General features: G+C 48.0%; 9 protein-coding genes across 9 annotated transcripts; 5 read left to right on the top strand and 4 right to left on the bottom strand.

The window, feature by feature from the left end:
- Positions 1-3,266: 3,266 nt before the first annotated feature.
- Positions 3,267-3,569, bottom strand: N7443_004069 (uncharacterized protein; the record flags this gene model as incomplete). Its single annotated transcript, XM_056884125.1, has 1 exon — positions 3,267-3,569. One exon carries the CDS (start codon positions 3,567-3,569, stop codon positions 3,267-3,269), a length of 303 nt encoding a protein of 100 aa, XP_056742403.1.
- A 2,091-nt stretch (positions 3,570-5,660) lies between these two features.
- Positions 5,661-6,458, bottom strand: N7443_004068 (putative alanine--tRNA ligase; the record flags this gene model as incomplete). Its single annotated transcript, XM_056884124.1, has 1 exon — positions 5,661-6,458. One exon carries the CDS (start codon positions 6,456-6,458, stop codon positions 5,661-5,663), a length of 798 nt encoding a protein of 265 aa, XP_056742402.1.
- A 454-nt stretch (positions 6,459-6,912) lies between these two features.
- Positions 6,913-7,953, top strand: N7443_004067 (uncharacterized protein; the record flags this gene model as incomplete). The annotated part of the gene is made up of 3 exons (XM_056884123.1): positions 6,913-7,250; positions 7,305-7,386; positions 7,441-7,953. The coding sequence occupies 3 exons, from the start codon at positions 6,913-6,915 to the stop codon at positions 7,951-7,953; spliced, it is 933 nt and encodes a 310-aa protein (XP_056742401.1).
- Positions 7,954-8,191: 238 nt separating this feature from the next.
- On the top strand, positions 8,192-8,662 carry N7443_004066 (uncharacterized protein; the record flags this gene model as incomplete). The annotated part of the gene is made up of 1 exon (XM_056884122.1): positions 8,192-8,662. The coding sequence occupies one exon, from the start codon at positions 8,192-8,194 to the stop codon at positions 8,660-8,662; it is 471 nt and encodes a 156-aa protein (XP_056742400.1).
- A 241-nt stretch (positions 8,663-8,903) lies between these two features.
- On the bottom strand, positions 8,904-9,281 carry N7443_004065 (uncharacterized protein; the record flags this gene model as incomplete). Its single annotated transcript, XM_056884121.1, has 1 exon — positions 8,904-9,281. The coding sequence occupies one exon, from the start codon at positions 9,279-9,281 to the stop codon at positions 8,904-8,906; it is 378 nt and encodes a 125-aa protein (XP_056742399.1).
- Positions 9,282-10,948: 1,667 nt separating this feature from the next.
- Positions 10,949-11,944, bottom strand: N7443_004064 (uncharacterized protein; the record flags this gene model as incomplete). The annotated part of the gene is made up of 3 exons (XM_056884120.1): positions 10,949-11,038; positions 11,102-11,445; positions 11,500-11,944. The coding sequence occupies 3 exons, from the start codon at positions 11,942-11,944 to the stop codon at positions 10,949-10,951; spliced, it is 879 nt and encodes a 292-aa protein (XP_056742398.1).
- A 522-nt stretch (positions 11,945-12,466) lies between these two features.
- Positions 12,467-13,012, top strand: N7443_004063 (alpha/beta hydrolase; the record flags this gene model as incomplete). Its single annotated transcript, XM_056884119.1, has 1 exon — positions 12,467-13,012. One exon carries the CDS (start codon positions 12,467-12,469, stop codon positions 13,010-13,012), a length of 546 nt encoding a protein of 181 aa, XP_056742397.1.
- A 487-nt stretch (positions 13,013-13,499) lies between these two features.
- On the top strand, positions 13,500-13,820 carry N7443_004062 (uncharacterized protein; the record flags this gene model as incomplete). The annotated part of the gene is made up of 1 exon (XM_056884118.1): positions 13,500-13,820. The coding sequence occupies one exon, from the start codon at positions 13,500-13,502 to the stop codon at positions 13,818-13,820; it is 321 nt and encodes a 106-aa protein (XP_056742396.1).
- Positions 13,821-14,514: 694 nt separating this feature from the next.
- N7443_004061 (uncharacterized protein) lies at positions 14,515-15,971 on the top strand (the record flags this gene model as incomplete). The annotated part of the gene is made up of 3 exons (XM_056884117.1): positions 14,515-14,695; positions 14,748-14,845; positions 14,898-15,971. 3 exons carry the CDS (start codon positions 14,515-14,517, stop codon positions 15,969-15,971), a joined length of 1,353 nt encoding a protein of 450 aa, XP_056742395.1.
- Between the last annotated feature and the right edge of the window lie 1,024 nt (positions 15,972-16,995).

The following is a 16,995-nucleotide window of genomic DNA, read 5'->3' as shown; positions in this document are numbered from 1 at the left end:
GTAAGAGTATTGAGAGCGAATAATTGAGAAACTGGAATTAAATCCCCACGATGGACTTCTGAGCTCCTTATATAGACCAAGGAGGCAAGATTCACAATGGTCTAGCCCGGTATCAATTTATCTAATCTATTCCACCAGATGCTTTATTGGCCACTTAGAAAATATTGACATGACTCGTTGCATCAAAATGTTAAGAGCGTGCCCCTTGCGAGAAAAGTAGCGCGAGAATAAGTAGAAAGCTGACGAGAGACTTTAGTTTTCTTGCCCGATCGGGAATAGCGCCGTCCATGCGAGAATTTTAGCGCCGTTGCGGGCATATGCGGGGCCCACTGGGCATTGCTTCTACCCTCGCGGATTACAAAACTGTTCTGGGCTGAGACCTTGATAATGGTCAATCCCGGTCATCCGAGCAAGGGATGCACAACGTGCAAGCTAAGAAAGATCCAATGCGACCTTACGCGTCCTGTCTGTCGTCATTGCACAAAGTCAAGGAGAGTCTGTTTGGGGTATGGAGAAAGTCAGACGGTCCGTTCCACAAGGTCTGCAACAGAACGACAGCCGCTTTTGTCTTCTTCTTCCAATACTCCTGAAAGAAATGAAACGTCACCGAAGATTGAGTCATCGATTGCTGCTATCTCGTTCCTCGAAGATTTGCTACTGGGTTATAGCGAGAGGAACCCGCAGGAGCCAGAGTCGCGATATTCATTCGACACAATGATCACACAAGGTTCAAACAATATAGTCATCTCCGCAGTAACTACTATAAGGAGGTGCCTTCATGCCTTGCAACAGAGTGAACAATCTTTTCAAAGTCGAAGAACCCTGCTCGCAGAGTACAGCACTACAATCAGCGAATTGAGAGTAACACTGGCAGTCTCACCTTACTCGCCGGCTCTAGCCAGCGCTATTTTCCTATTCTCAATATATGAGGTATATAAATATTGCGGCCTTTCGTGATCAATACTGATCAAAGACTTAGATGATTGTCAACATCGACCCGAAAGACCAAACATGGCGAATTCATCTCGAAGGTCTCTTAAACATCTTAGCGCAAAACTCCAATACTCATAAGGATGTACCTACCAGTGACTTCGACACGTTACACCATGCGATCATAATTTCCAAATCTGAAGATGATGTCTTTCAGAAACTTGCGTCATATTGTGTGAATGATCGCGCCAAAGCCTCTTTAATACTAGACGTCGCAAATATTTGTCTACAACCATTGACAGTAGAAGTTGAAAACCTGTCCCAGGGAAAGACAGCACGCAAACTGGATGTGCAGAAACTTCGAGCCTCAGTCAAACATATTCAAAAGAACCTCAAATTGTTTCCGAAAATATGCCCCAAGGCGGAACTGGATATAAATAAAGTGCCTCCGACCGAGAGGTTGGTGAATGTAAGTCTCTTTTGGAAACAAAGTCACAGCACACTGACAACATACTAGGCACTTCTTATAGTCCGATGGAACGACTACCATTGTCTCCAGCTCATTACAGCCAATCTACTTCTATTGACTGGAAACTCCATTCATTCGGGTGAAGCCTATGACGAGACGAGAGAAAGTATAATTCTTTCAAATATCATCCAGGAGGCAAGGGATCGCATATGCTCTGCAATTCCTGTAATACTCGAGACAATACCCATCCAGGAGAGAATTGAGCTCAGCCAGGGAATATATGCTCCAATAGGAGGCTTCCTGGTTATGTGGTCTTTATGCTGTGCTCTGAAATCACAGAATTTATTGCAGTCTCAACAGCGATGGCTTCAAGATACTCTGTGGTCGATTGGCATGAACGCATTCATTCCTCATGCTTCAGCTTTGGTATGTGTGCAATCATACAAGCTTTGCTTGGAACCATCTGACAATTCTAGGCAAATTCAAAAGCAGAAACTACGAAGTGGACGGATGTGATGGCGGGTTTACTCCTAGTACGGGTAGCTCTCTCCCAAGAGATGCGAGGTCTCTTCGGCCAAGATGCCAGGTGGAATTTATAGGTTAGAAGCATATGCTTCTACATGAGCTTTGACTCCTGAATAGAAGTTAGAGTCCCATAAATCATTGATAGATAAAACGATAAATTATAACGACACGCTAGAGATATTTTGAAACCACGCAAATAATCAGTTCCAATCAAGCATCACAGTCTTCCCAGTCCTCTTCGTTGTCCGATCCTACATCTGCTTTTGGTCCCAAGGCGCCTGTAACGAAGCAAATCATAGTTGCCAAGAATTCACTACTCTTGGGAACATAGTGGGTTCCATGGAAACCGAAAAATGATGGACTTTGACAGAAGCTGCCTAGACGCAATGATTGAGCCGGAGTGACTACCGAATCTCTCTTCTCTCGAATGATCGGGGTTGGCGGTCCAAGGAGCAGATGGGTAGTAGAAGTCTATTGTATCGATCTCATCTTGTCTGAAGTCTTGGGGCAGAGCTTGGAAGACCGCTTCTTTCAGAGGACGGTGCAAGCAGCGAGTTTTGCACTGGAAAAATTGACCGGATTGGCCATGTCCTAGGGAGCGAATGAGATTAGAAAAAATGCCAATCTGATCCAGAAGGGTGCTTCTTACCGTGAAGCATCAAGATTCGAACCCGAGAAGAATTGGTGTTTGCGGGAGTCATGAAATCCATATCGACAGGTTTAAAAAGTTGTATTTGGGGGCTTTGGATTAGAAAGGGTGTATTTTGCTTCTTATGTGTCTTGTGTCTAACGCCTGTTTACATTCTTGAGTATCGACCCGGCGAAGGAGCCTGACATGCGATGCGCGATTGGTAACGGATATCTCCGGTCAGTGAAAGCCGAAGAAGATCCAGAAAACAATATTCAAGGAACTTTGTAAAAGGCAACAAAAGTTGTGTGTGATATGATAGGTCGGTACGAAGGCCGAGGATACCAAATGTGGCGGTCGAGCTCTGGCCCCGGTCTCCGTACTTGGGACATTTTGACCGATCGGGTTCCCGTACTCATTGCTTAGTTCCCAGACACGTTGAGCTCATATGTATAAGGCTACGCCTCCAGAAAAGCGACCAGTATCAGAGGGCGATGGCCCCATAGTTTGGAAACTCCAGCTAGGATGTTCGGAGGCTTTTGGCGACGGCCAGTGAGCAGCCAGAACTCAGCTCGATCTAGGCAAACTCCGGATCCACGAAGTGATTTGCCGGGTCATAACAAACGGTGTCCACTCAAACACGCGGCTGACCGAGACCACTGCTAAATATGGTCACGATAATGTTGTCAAAGAAGTCATAATCGGGGTCACCGACTACCTCGAGATAGGTCGGTTCAAACCCATGAGCCCAGGGTCCGAGCTGCGAGATCGCACAGGCAAAATCCGACAACAATCCATCTCCGGGTGTCGCTCATCTTGCGCTAAGATCAAGCCTGCCTGGAACATATCTTTCTGGTCGAAACGCTTATCGCGAGGCGCGAGTGGGTCACCCAAAACATGCAGACGCGCAACGCAGCGCAAGACCAAGTTTCGGCGCAACGTGAATCGTCCTGTCCGAAAGAAACCAGCAGCATTATCTGGGCCATCAAGAAGGACCTTCACATCAACCTGATACATCAGGTCATGATGAGAATAAGGTAGGAGGAACGCCAGGGGCTCGAGCGGACATGTCAATCACGTGCAAGGATGTCATTCAAAACGTGACATCCACTGGCAACTTCTCCCGTCACAGATTATGGACGGTCATAAAAAGAGGCCTATTACCTATTCAGGGTATGCATTTTGATAAGTGAGGTTCCAGGGAGAGCGCTAATGTGGCTAGATGCTGGACCTGCAAGGCACGGAAGATCAAGTGTGATGAGAATCCCGCAGGCTGCGAGGCCTGCGCAAGAAAAGGCCTCACCTGCGAGGGATACGGCATTAAATTAAGATGGATGTCTTCGATTGAAGGGTCACCTTCAAATGTGGGTTATACGGGAGTTGGAAGAAGGAGAATTGGTGGAGGTTGGTCCATTAACCAGTACTGGATTGTCTTCCTGACTGACTTCCCCGATAAGGCCGAAATGCCATACATCGGTTCAACCTTGCCGAAATTGATACATTTCTGATGAACATCGAAAATGATTTATACAATGGTGTTGTACCGTCAAGTCAAGGCCCTTTCACTTCCTTCTCAGCCGTGTGCAACAACAAAGAGCCCACCTCTGTGGCTTTCTCCTCGATATCGGGATTCTGTAACCACGTCTCGTATAATACTGAGCCTCTTATGACCACAGACGACTTAGGAGAATATCACTCAGAGCTCAATGATGGAAATGCCCACCTCTCGGCTCTTATACCATATACCACGCCTCAATCAGCATCCTGCTTGTGGAGCCAACCGCAAATGCACATTTGCGACAACCCCGAAACGAATCTCCTTTTCCACCACTACTCATTATATGTCGCCAATGTCCTTCAACCCCTCTCACATATCGAAAACCCCTATCGTTCTCTCTATGTGCCAGCTGCTTTAGAAGGCTCTGTCGACGTCCTTTTCCCAGCCAAGAATGTCGCAGCAAGCGTGAGACTGTGTATATTTCACTCCTTGGTCGCTACCGCTGCATTTCATATGAGCAGTTGTAACCCGGCGCAAAGCGGCTATCATAAGACTGGTATCTTGCATAGACAAAAGGCACTCAGATGTATGCAGTTGGCCTTGGCGGAAGGGGCATCACAGTCTAGTTACAGACACTTAATGGTGGCATTGTGCTCTTTGCTGACTATCGGTGTACGCTTTGCGAATATTTCAATAGTGCGATATACTGACAAGGCTCTAGGTCATGGAAGGATCAATTATCGACTTTCAGATTCATATTCAAGCAATGCTAGACTTGCGAAAAAGCCGTCAACACTGGAAGATTATGAGCTCAGAAACTTCAAGACTGAACGAAATGAGCTCCTTTATGATGTTGATCGCCAACACTACGTCTTGCCATCTTCCATCACTACCAGACTTTCAAATTTTGCGAGAGGAACAATGTCGCCCACTGAGTCAAACATGGTGCTATGAATTCACATATGGTGTTACTACAGATATTGCACACCTCATTGAGGAAACCATTCAACTTTGCAAGAGCCTTTCTTTCTATGACAAGCTTGTTCCACGACAGGCAATCCCAGAGAATATTCTTGAGGCCTGTGAGTCACTAGGAGATAGGCTCCTATCTTGGACCCTTCATGAAAATCTTGCAAGTACTATCTTCCCGAACGACAAAATAATGCAGGTGATGTTTTGTCACCATGCACATGCCTGGCATCTCGGTACTCTTATATATTACCTACAATACATCCAGGGGAGCACTAGGTCCGACATAACCGAACAAGTCGCAATGATTGCTTCGAACCTGCATACTGTGGAGGATTTGAAGTCCGGGATCTCAGATAACCAAATGGCGCCGATCACTTGGCCAGCATTCATTGCTTCATGCAGTGCTTTGGACAGAGAGACATGGGTCGCATGGTGGACCAGGATGCAGCGATATGGGATTGGGACTATGAAAAGACAATTCAACGTGGTGCAAGAGGTGTGGTCTAGCCTTGACGCCGACCCTGCCACAAACTGGTTGGAGATCATTCGAAAAAGAAAAATTGAAGTGCTGGCGCTTTAATCATGGCACCGTATTTCTATAAGCATGAAATAACGCCATCTATCTATCAATCTACCGCTCATTTGACCACATAACTAACCCTCGAATTCCCGGACTTCCTCGAAATCTTCTTGACACTAGTCTGACCACACAAATCCGTCGTATCAACATGTGTCCCTCCACAAGGATAAACCTCCGCTCCAACAATATTCACAACGCGCGACTTCTCACCAGGCGGCACCAGACTACGGTCAGGAATCAACCTTTCCAATCCCTTCGCCTTGAAATCATCTTCATCCCACCACTCCACTTGAACCGGCATCTTAGCTGCAATATACTCATCCAACCTTTTCTGAATCTCGTCCTTCCACTTGCCCTCAATAGCACCCTGAAACTCACAAGCCGCCGAATCCGGGAAATGCGACGCTTTCAGCTCATCGAAATTCTCGATTTCCTTCTCCAGGAGATGCCGGACTGCCGCGCCGAGGACATGCCCCGCTGTGTGGAGACGGGAGAAGAGTAGACGCTTGTCGACGTCAATTTCCTGGTTGACAATCTCGCCCGGGCTGAAGGTTGAGCTTTCGAATTGGCCTAGATGGAGTACCTGGCCGTCGTTTGTCATGCGCACTGCCGTGACGGTGAAAGTTCCGGCGGGTCCTTTTATCACGCCGGTGTCGGAGGGCTGGCCGCCGCCTTGCGGATGGAAGATTGTCTTCTCTGTGATGACCGCATGGTGGTTTTCTGTGCCATCTTTGAAGAGCTGGCGGTCTGATTCCCCCAGAGAGGTGAATGGGTGCACTGCTGTCACCACTGTTTCGAGAGTGTGGAGATGCGCATCATGCTGATAGGCGAGAAAGGTACGGGCAGGAGTGGCCATTGTGGTTCTTAGAAATAGCCACGAGGCTATGATGTGGTTCAAAGATGAAACTTTCTATAACGGATAAGGAAAATAGAAGAAGAAGAGTAAGCAACCGTGTCTATTGGCCAGAAAAGGGAGCCAAAGCGAGGCGAAATGAGCGGGGCTTTTGTGTGGAGGAAGAAAGTGGGGCTCGGAGTTGACTGCCATCGCAACGTTTGGACCCTTTGGCTTCTTCACTATGTTTGGTCCTTCTGACTGATAGTCGGGGTTTCCTGCCGGTTATTACATAGTCGATCGATGAGTGGAGTATGGAAGATAGCCGATGGCTACGGAATGGGCGGACCTATATCTAGTTAACTCTACCACGTCCTGCCTGTCAATTTCATCCCAACTTGAGCTCTACAATCAACATTTTGCCTTTGAATTGATCAGAAAAGCTCTATCATTACTTTCGTATTACCAGTATACAAACATGTCGACCGTCACCCTAAGCTCTCCCCCGGTCTCTACGCAAGTAGAGAGCTCATCGGGAAATGCTGGCAACCCTGTCCAAGAAAAGCGACACCTAAGGGTCGACGATACTTTCATGGACCGTCTTTCAAGCATCGACGGATCCGCCTCGACCATTGGGCGAGGTGCTCCCATGCAAGGTATCCCAACTTTTTCCAATCCATATGACGAGCGGAAATGGGCCCTGGAACGCATGGCCGGTGCCTTCAGAATAATGGCGCGAAAGGGCTATGGTGAAGGGACTGCAGGTCATATAAGTATTCGAGATCCGGTCGATCCTGACACTTTTTGGATTAACCCGTGAGTGACTTCCTCACCAATTAGACGGAAAGAGGTATTGATTTGGATTCACAGTCTTGCCCGTCACTTTGGTCTCATGAAAGTGAGCGACATGGTTCAAGTCGACATGAAGGGCGAGATCATCGGTGGAAACAGAGTATGTTATGTCAACCCTGTGACAAGACGAGGTTGCTAATCCCTTCGAACTTAGGCTGCCATCAACACCGCCGGCTTTAGTATCCACTCCGCTCTTCACGATGCTCGCTCCGATGTTAATGCGGCCTGCCATTTCCACAGTGCTCATGGAAAGGCCTGGTCCTGCTTCGGACGGCCTCTAGAAATGCTGAATCAAGATGCATGCATATTCTACAAGGACCACGCGGTCTACGACATGTTTGGTGGGATTGCCCTCGAGGCAGATGAGGGGTTAAGAATTGCTGCTGCCCTTGATGACAAACGATGCGCCATCCTGAAGAACCATGGTCTATTGACAACAGGCAGAACTGTTGATGAAGCTGCTTACCTGTTCACTCTAATGGAAAACACCTGCCGAGTGCAGCTTCTGGCGGAGGCTGCGGCTGCTTCGGGTATTGAAAAAAGCATTGTCCCGGACAAGGAGGCCGAGTATACTTATAAGCACTCGACACCTGAAGCTATGTGGCTGGAGTTTCAACCTGATTACGAGTACGAGCTAGCTGTCTCGGAAGGGGACTTCCTGAGATAGTTTTCAGACTCTGAAACTGAATTATGTGACAATCCAATCTAATAAATGATCAAATATTCGTAATTCATTTGCTACTAACTAGTTAAGTTTAAGCGCTTTGAATCGGGAATTCTAGACAGTGATCGAAGAAGGGGATATGCAGTGGAGATAAGATACTTAATTCCGATTCCAAGGCACATCAGCCCGGGTCGCTCTTCCTGAAATTCTGTCCTTTCTCATTTGGCATACCCCTTCAATCATGGCTTCAAAACTACGCCAGACTGCCCTGGCATACATCGATGGATTCAGAACCCTCTCGCCAGAAACTTTCCTCTCGATACTGGCCCCCTCGGCCGAACACAAGTTCGCCCCCGCATCTCTCAACCTCCCGCATTCCATGGACGCAGCCGCATTTGCCCAACATCTAGGAAGCCTACGAGAAGTTCTAGCTAGCTTCCCTGTCTTTCCCAAGGAAATTTTTGAAAATGAAGGCCTGAGCCAAGTGACGATCTGGGCGACTAGTGAAACTATCTTCCACGAGAAAGCAAAGGGCGATGATTTCTCTTCCGAGGACTGGAAATTCCATGGTGAATATATCTTTATCTTGACGATGGACGACTCTAGAGAGAAAGTTGTTCAGATTATTGAGTTTTTGGATAGCAAGGCTACGGAGCGATTGAGGGGATTGATGGCTCGAGCGCGCAAGAACTTGAATGTGAAGAAAGAGTAGTCTCTATTTGATGGTACATCACCACTTAATAAAGGGCAATGGAAATTAGTATGAAGAGTATCACCTTTCACTTTTAACTAGATAATTTGTGTCTAATATAGCAAGACTCATGGTAAGACATCAGGAACATAGGATCCATTTTCAATCCAAGAACAGAGAAGGGCCAGACTAAAAACACAGGAAAAAGTAATTGGCAAGAGAGTCTGCAGAAGCCGACAAAGTGGTAAAGGCAGCAGCGCCTTTACCAGTGGGGGACCTGGCAAGCCACAGTGGCATCCTTCAAGTTCACAACTTGCCCATACTCGAAGGACAGGTAAGTGGTCTGGGCATTGAGAGCCAAGTTGCCGTGGGAGCACTCAATATTGCAGTGGGCATTCTGGCCATAGGAGTTGAGCTCCGCATTCGTAGCAGAGACTCCGCCGTTTTGCGAAAGGGCAGAATTGCCCCAGAAAGCACTGATGGGGTAGCTCCTGCCATCAACAGGGATGGCCTCGTTGGCCCAAGCACCGGTGTGGTCGTTGGCGAGCTTGATGGTGACTGCCTGAGGGTTACCCCACTGGGCAAAGGCGGGAACAGCCGATAGAAGGAAGGTAAGAGACAAGAGGCCGGCAGACTTCATCTTGGGCGATAGACTGAGGAGAGATTTGGAATGTAGTTTAAGAGAGCTTTGCTTGGCAGAGAAATAATCCCAACGAACGGGGAGTTGCACTCTTAAATAACACGGACCAAAATTAGAGCCATTGACACAAGACTGAACCAGTGTTGAGAATGAGGGTCTATGGTGCAAACACAACGGTGGTTTCTCCATTAGTAGAGACTTTATGACCCGCGTATGCAATGTCTGCAGGGTGATGATACGCTGGAGCACAACTTAACATTACAGATGCAGACTTGAATTTCCGAGTAGCATGATGATATACGCAGCCTTCTGCATCTCTCCGTACGGTAAGAACCCAAGATATTTACCCCCGATACACACTAGTTTAGAGCGAGCGAGGCACATGTAAGGAATGAACTCGTTGATTGGCGGCGATGGCCATTATAGTCTGTGGAGTTTGAATTTAAAGACGGAAGGCTGACGCCATTCCCGTGGTTGATCTGTCCGAATAAGGCTCGTGGTAACCCAAATAGCGGTACATCAGAGGCTGTACGCCGATATACCTGGGCCTTCGCTCATTGCAGTACCTTTCGTCAATGCTACATGATTCCACTCATCCTGAATTGCAACAATGACAATACTACAGTTGGAGTCCTATTGGGTGGCAATATTCAACAATTATGCCCTTGATTGCTGGCTTACAGTCTATGAGCTCGTTTCTTACCGAAAAGTATGTGGATGAGAACGGATGAAAAATTACAATTTCAACAAGACGTTCGAAAAGCAGGATATTCTGAGCTACGACATCCTCACTCCATAGACCTAAGGCGCCGGTTTTATTTTGAGAAATTAGCGGGCCGATCGCTGAAAAGCCATGGCTTCTTCGTGAACATTGAAAAGACCAAGGAACTACAGTGCAGACAATGTGACGGTGCCTGCCCAGACCTCTAATGGCTTCGATGATTGGACGGATATTTTTGCCGCCCCACAAACCAGTCACTTCTCGGCAGTTGCCGAGTTTTTGTTCACCAACAGACCCAGACTGAAGGATTTTCTTCATCAAACCTGGCTGTTCCTAGCCTTAGTATAGATCTTGAGCCTTGGGATGCGTCCCGAGATCTGTCACTTCGTTCTTTAGGCAGTGATCGACGTGTACCTGAAAGGGAGACGTGCACTAAGGCTTTGCTTCACATGCGACAGTCTCTGGCACCTTAGTTGGATCAGACCTGATTGCTAGATATGGTAGCGAAAACACTACATAGAAAAACATGTGGCTCTTCAAAAGAGGTCGAGCAGTTTTCAGCTTGAGCAGTGCAAAGCGGGTACTTTCCGGAAACGACCAATCAAAATCACGGAATTGACTGAGCGCACCAATCAGAGACGGATAAGCTCCACCTAGACGGAAACAGTTTCTTTCGAAAACGGAATCTATGATAGATAGTGGTGATACCCCAGTATTCTGTATACCTGTCACTCCGCAAGGTCTGGATTCAGCCCCCTTGAATTCCAGAGGAAGGATAATGGGAACTTATCATACGATATTATTAAAACACATATGCCACGGTATTCCTCTATCGACCGCTTTGTCCCCAGATGTCGCGAACTTTGTAAAGTTGAAGGCTTAGAAATTTGATGCTACTTCCATCTAGCGATTCCACGATCCCTATCAAGCAATAGCTGTCGACCACTCAATCAAGCTTTGTATCCTGCGCAGTCCGCTTCCCATGCTCTTCAGCCAGCTTCTTGGTAAATGGTTTCTGGCTCAAAGAAAATCGATCCTAGTACACCAAGAGTTAGTAAATTTCAGATCCGCCAACGAAGATATCGCTCTGAATACTCACAAGCAACCAATCTGGTAAAAGCCACAATGACAAACGAGCAAAGCCGGTAGCGCCGCCAATCCAGTATTTGCCTGTCGTTCCCTTTTCCACCTGATAGAGAACTTCTCCTGCAAACTTGTTCGGGCTTACACCGAAGGGTACCTGCTGGGGCTGTTCTTCAATGATGTTTCTGATGCCATGGTAGTAGGAATTCTCCGGCAACAGCAGGGTCGGAATATTAGCCAGGAAGTTTGTCGTGATGCCGCCTGTGATGAGAGTAAGGACGCGCACGTTGAGAGGTGCCACCTCCAGACGTAGGACTTCGCTTGTTTGAATGAGAGCAGCCTTAGTTGCTTGGTAGGTGCCTGGATGAAGAGATCAGCCTGAATTTTCGATGGAGATGTCCCCGGTATACACACCAATGAATGGAATTGGAAAACGTCCGCCCACGGATGAGTTATTGACAATGCATCCCTCAGCCTTGATAAGCATAGGGCTGAACACCTGAGTCATCTCCAAGGCTCCGAAGAAATTGACATCGAACAACTTCTTAGCTTCGGCAATAGATGTGTCTAGAACGGGCATTTCCATGCCGAGGCCAGCGTTGTTGATCAAAACGTCTAGCTTACCCCCAGTCTCGGATTGAATGACTTTGGCGGCTGCAGCAATGGACCTGGAAGACGAGACATCCAGCGCAAGGACAGTGACATTAGACGCATCATGAAGGGGCTCTGGGATTTTGTTTGTTGAACGTGCGGTCACGAAAACATGATAGCCCTTGTCTCTGAAGGCTTCTGCAAGCGCCTCGCCAACTCCACCCTTAGAGCAGCCTGTAATCAGACAGGTTTTGCGAGTATTGGTCATCTTGAAATTATTGAAGGGATATTACAAAAGAGAGAAAGGCTCCGTTTGTGGGGGTCTCGGCTCTTATATATGTGACTCGCCCCTTATTCTTATTAAAATCCGTCACCGGAGTTCCAGCTCGAATACCAAGTCCGTCGTGAATAAAGTAGAGATCGCGACTCTGATGAATTGCGGTTGGCTGCGATCTCCGGCACAACTCGGCACATGATTGGTTACTAAATGCGGCTCTAGAATCAGCGCTACTTTCACCTTCAGTGAACACGACAAACCGAATGAGAGAGAATGCCGGTCCGACGAGCAAAAGCCTGCGTAAATTGCCGCCGGGCTAAGGCCGGATGCTCTCTGTCAAGCCCGTGCTCGCGCTGCGCGAAGCGACAGATCGAGTGCCATTATACGTCTGCCCTGCCCCGCTCTGGACATCAATGGACAGGCTTCCGGCCTCTTAGACCCGCAGGCGCTTCATCTGTGGATGTTATTCAAGATCATCTGGCGACCGGGCCTGGGTTAGTCACTCCAGCAACGATGGGAGCAGCTTCTGTCAGCTTCGATGCGCTTCCTGGAGAAAACGACATGGCGGCAGCCGGACCAAGTACCCAAACACCAGACTTGCCCGACTACTCGGAGTTCATGCAGTTTCTCAGTTTGCCAGACTCATTCGATATGTCTGTGGTAAATGAAAGCTCCGTCGAGCTGAGGACGCCCAAGTCCTTGAACTCCATGTCAAGTACCCAGATACCCGGCCCACAGCTCTCACAGCGTGAAAGGTCACTCCAGCAGGGATCTTTGACCGGCAAACTGCTTCTCGGTCGTCTTACGGTTTATACTCGTATGATGGCCGATCCAAAGACCTTGCCGCCTTTCATTCACCCGCCCTGTTCCCTTGATTCTAACGACGAATGTCCGCCAGACCTGCCCCACCAATGCTTACCTGAAGCGCTTGCCGTCTGCGCTAATCTAACGAAGATGTTCTATTCCAACATGCAAGGGAGCCACAGCTTTGCATGGAAGCAAATATGTACTCATTTGCGGCAAATGAGCGAGGAGGTAAGCCTCGAATTCATTCACTAGCAGTACTACAGATCCGAGGATGCTGATGTTCTTATCAGTATGAAAGCTACGATAACGAGAGGATGCTACAGGCCCTGCAGGCCGCTATGGTGTATGGCATTCTATGCTCTCGTTGTACGGAGTCAGTATCGAGTGATGATACTGCATGGATGGTTGCAACGATTGAGGTCGGTTTTGGTTTCCCATCTTACGATCTGCGCTTTCCAGTCCATCGGCGATACTAACACTGCAGTTTTGGAATAGAGATTTGCTGAAGAGATATACGATCTGCGCACGTGGGGCTTGGATATAGATCACTTATGCTCCTCACGCCCTAAGTGGGTCTTTGTAGAAAGCTTGAGAAGGTATGTCTTGAGATATCATGTCGAACCCGGCTCAAAGGCTAACAAAATTGCACAGGATTGGCTGCCTCCTCTATCTATTTGATCTTTTACTCCATCTAGATACCGAGACTCCTTCTAGGGGAGATTGTGATGATTTCTTCGACATGCCTTTACCCTGTGGCAGCGAACTGTGGCAGCCGACATCAGACAAAGAGTGGAAGAAGCGATACCGCGAACATGTTGCTGCCAAACAAAAGGAAGGAAGGAAAGGGTTGACCCTGCGAGATCTGTTCTTGTTTAAGCAGTCTTCAGCACGCGGTGAGAATATCGTCAAATCCGGAAGCTCCAACGGGGAAGAGGAACTCGCCGAATGGTGCGAAAGGGCGGACGACTTGTCGATGCTTCTATGGATGGCCCTTACAGTCGAAGGCGAGGGACAGTCGCATGTGTATCCAAAAGGCCGAGGTATGACGGAACTGAGCTGAGTCTCGATCAAACTTCGAAAGCTTCCCCATCTGAGCTACCTGGGCATAAAAAGTCCCCGAAGAATTGCGCCAAGCAAGGAGTCAATCCTATTACGAGCTCCGGAGCTGTGTGCCAATGATATCATGAGCTACCTTATTCATGTTAAAGTGCACGGGACACAAGCCGGACTCTGAAATCAAAACACCCTACATTCCAGCCCTTCGACTTTCCGTGCTTAGCCGGATTTTGTGGCGATCGAATTGAAAATCCCCCGAGAGTACCCTCGAGGTGTTTTCACGTCCCACGCAGAGCACGTCAACTGTAACGTCTGAAGCTTTCCACCCGATTCCTGAATCTGAAGTAATCTAGGTCATAGCATTCTTTGAGACCGAAATCGTCAAATCGAAGGGATTGTTGCATGATTGAAATGGGACATTCAGAGATTATGATCCAAGGGGCTGGCAAGGCTTTGCTCTTGCAACTTGGAGCACTTCCACCGATGCGTCGCATGCCAGCCTTATGATGTCGACTCGCTTCTGAATTCCTTTCGTCACTTGATTGACCCGACCCGAAGCGTGAGCCCCTTCTTTAAAATGTCGTGGAGTTTGATGTTACTTCCGTCCGGACATTTACCATTCAGCTTTCAACCTTGTCTCGACGTATCGAAAGATATGATATGCGAAGGTCCTCGATATTCCCGATATTTTCAATGTGATGGAGGCACCAGACGCAATATGCACCTGCTCATCACCAAGCAGCAGCTTTGAGCATTGTCGATGCACACCCAAGGATAAAGAGGCTGCCCCTGCAGAGGATACGTTAGCTCCTCAAGATGGCGGTCTCCAGGCATGGCTATTCTTGGCAGCATCTGCTATGATCGAGGCATTAGTGTGGGGTGAGATTGCAATTCCATGTTCTCTATGGAGAGCTTTTGCTGATTCCTGCAGGACTCGCGTTTTCTTTCGGCGTGTTTCAAAGCTATTACCGAACCCAGGACGCCTTCAAAGACTCGAAAATGGTAGCATTGATCGGAACGTGTGCCACAGTAAGAACATGAATCAACTTCATGACTTACATAGTGCTAACAAATGGAAAAGGGGGTTGCTTACCTGAGCTGTCCCTTGACAATAGTCGCGATGATTTTGCTTCCGGGTATGACTCGCTGGTTCTCAACGATCGGACTAGTCATAATGAGCCTATCACTTGCCATGGGCTCTTTTGCAACAAATGTGACCCATCTTGTTCTATCGCAAGGTATTGCTTTCGGCTTCGGTGGTTGCATAGCATACAGCCCGTCCATCTTATTCATGCCGGAATGGTTCGTGAAACGAAGGGGCCTCGCTTTTGGTATGGTCTGGGCTGGCTCCGGACTCTCTGGGGTCATCTTCCCTCTACTCCTAGAGAAACTTCTGAGCCGATTCGGGTTCCAAACTACCCTGAGAATATTGTCTGTGCTGGTATTTGTGCTGGCCGGTCCTTTCTTGTACTTCCACAAGCCTCGAATCCCCATTAGCGTCTCTCGCCGACTGACCTTCCGGTTTCTGTTCAAAAGAGTATTCATTTTCTACCAGATAGGAAACATTTTCGAAGCACTCGGCTTTTTCTTGCCTGCGCTTTATCTTCCAACTTACGCCCGAGCCATCGGAACCTCTGGATTCCTTTCTTCCTTCACAGTCACAGCCTTCAACTTGGCATCTATCTTCGGCAGCATTTCTATGGGATTCTTGTCAGACCGATATCATGTACAAAACTGCATCGCGATCGCTACTGCCGGAGCGGCGGTATCGATTTTCCTTCTCTGGGGATTTTCAATAAACATCCCCATCTTGTTGGTGTTCTCTATTGCATATGGGTTATTTGCAGGCAGCTACTCGTCGACCTGGTCGGGAATCATTAACGAAGTCCAACGAGCTGATCCGACTTCCGACCCGACGATTATTTTCTCATTCATTGCATTTGGCCGTGGGATTGGCAATGTCGTTAGCGGTCCTCTTAGCGAGGCATTGCTAGAGGCAGATTGCTGGAAGGGACAGGCGTGGGGCGCATACGGTAGCGGATTTGGCCTTCTCATTGTGTGTACAGGCGTGACGGCAATCCTGGGCGGGTTATGTTTGGTCATGCGTCTTTTTAGGTGCAATAAACATGAAGATAGCATTCAATGTGTCCCATAGATACAAATTCAATCAACTCTTTCATCTCTTTGGTTTCTCTTTGTGCGTGCACCTGGGCTTCATCGCTTCAGATCTGGATGGGAAGGCCCCTAGCGCGATCTCATAGCCTTAATCGCTGATAAGGTACAGAACATGCTTCATTTAGAAAGGATAGGCCTGACCTGAAACGACTGTGCTTCTTGGCATGGGTCATCGAATCTAATGAGCCCTGAGTCCGCGCCCTGAAGCTGTGGCGAATCCCATGTGAAACACTATCAATTTTAACTACTTGGGAAAAGGATAATCAAACAGCCGCTCACACAAATCCAGACAACTCACCGCAGATTGAGACATTTTGTAGCCTTACAAGTGTCAGACCTTTCCAGCATTTCCGACATGTAGCGGAACTCACATTATGCGGAACGCGCGGTTTCCTTGATTGGGGGACGATCGAACTACAATACACCGATTGGGAAGTATACGCTTGATTGTTTTGCCACTGATCTAAATTGTAGATCAAATTTAATCAGAAAACCAGATGAGTGGTCGTCTTGACCGAAGCGGCTGAACTCTTCTCTTTTCTACGGTAAATGGTAAACCCGAGGCTACCGTCCTGATGATCTTAATCAGATAACGGATCTCCTTCACCTCAAGTGCCTCGTTTCGGCGATCCTTGCTTTTTCAGGGGTATCTCCACCCGATAAATTCCTTTCAGAGGATAATAGCCGGTCCACAGGGTAGGTTTCAGGGCACGGCTTAGCAAATAAGATCTGTTAACGGCTTCTCGGGAAGCCGGTGGATCGTCGGTATAGCCATTTGAATGCCATGCAGTGGAGTCGGTCTCCAGCAACGACCGTCTAGACGACTCCCGCTAACCTCAGTTCGGCACTTGCTCTCTTTTTTGTTCCTGAGATGAGACTTTTAATGAAGACACCGCCAAGGCCCTCCTCCGAAAGATCCACTCGTCCAATGTCCCGGTCTCTCGGCTCAGCATCGCCAATCTTCTCGGAAGCAGCTTTCTAGGCCCAATGTGGAAGGTTGGCCC

The sequence above is a fragment of the Penicillium atrosanguineum genome (assembly GCF_028827265.1).
Source record: "Penicillium atrosanguineum strain IBT 20685 chromosome Unknown utg000003l_segment0_segment0, whole genome shotgun sequence".
Classification (NCBI taxonomy): Eukaryota; Fungi; Ascomycota; class Eurotiomycetes; order Eurotiales; family Aspergillaceae; genus Penicillium; species Penicillium atrosanguineum.
The sequence above is the reverse complement of the archived record's forward strand: the minus strand, read 5'-3'. Positions and strand labels throughout refer to the sequence as shown.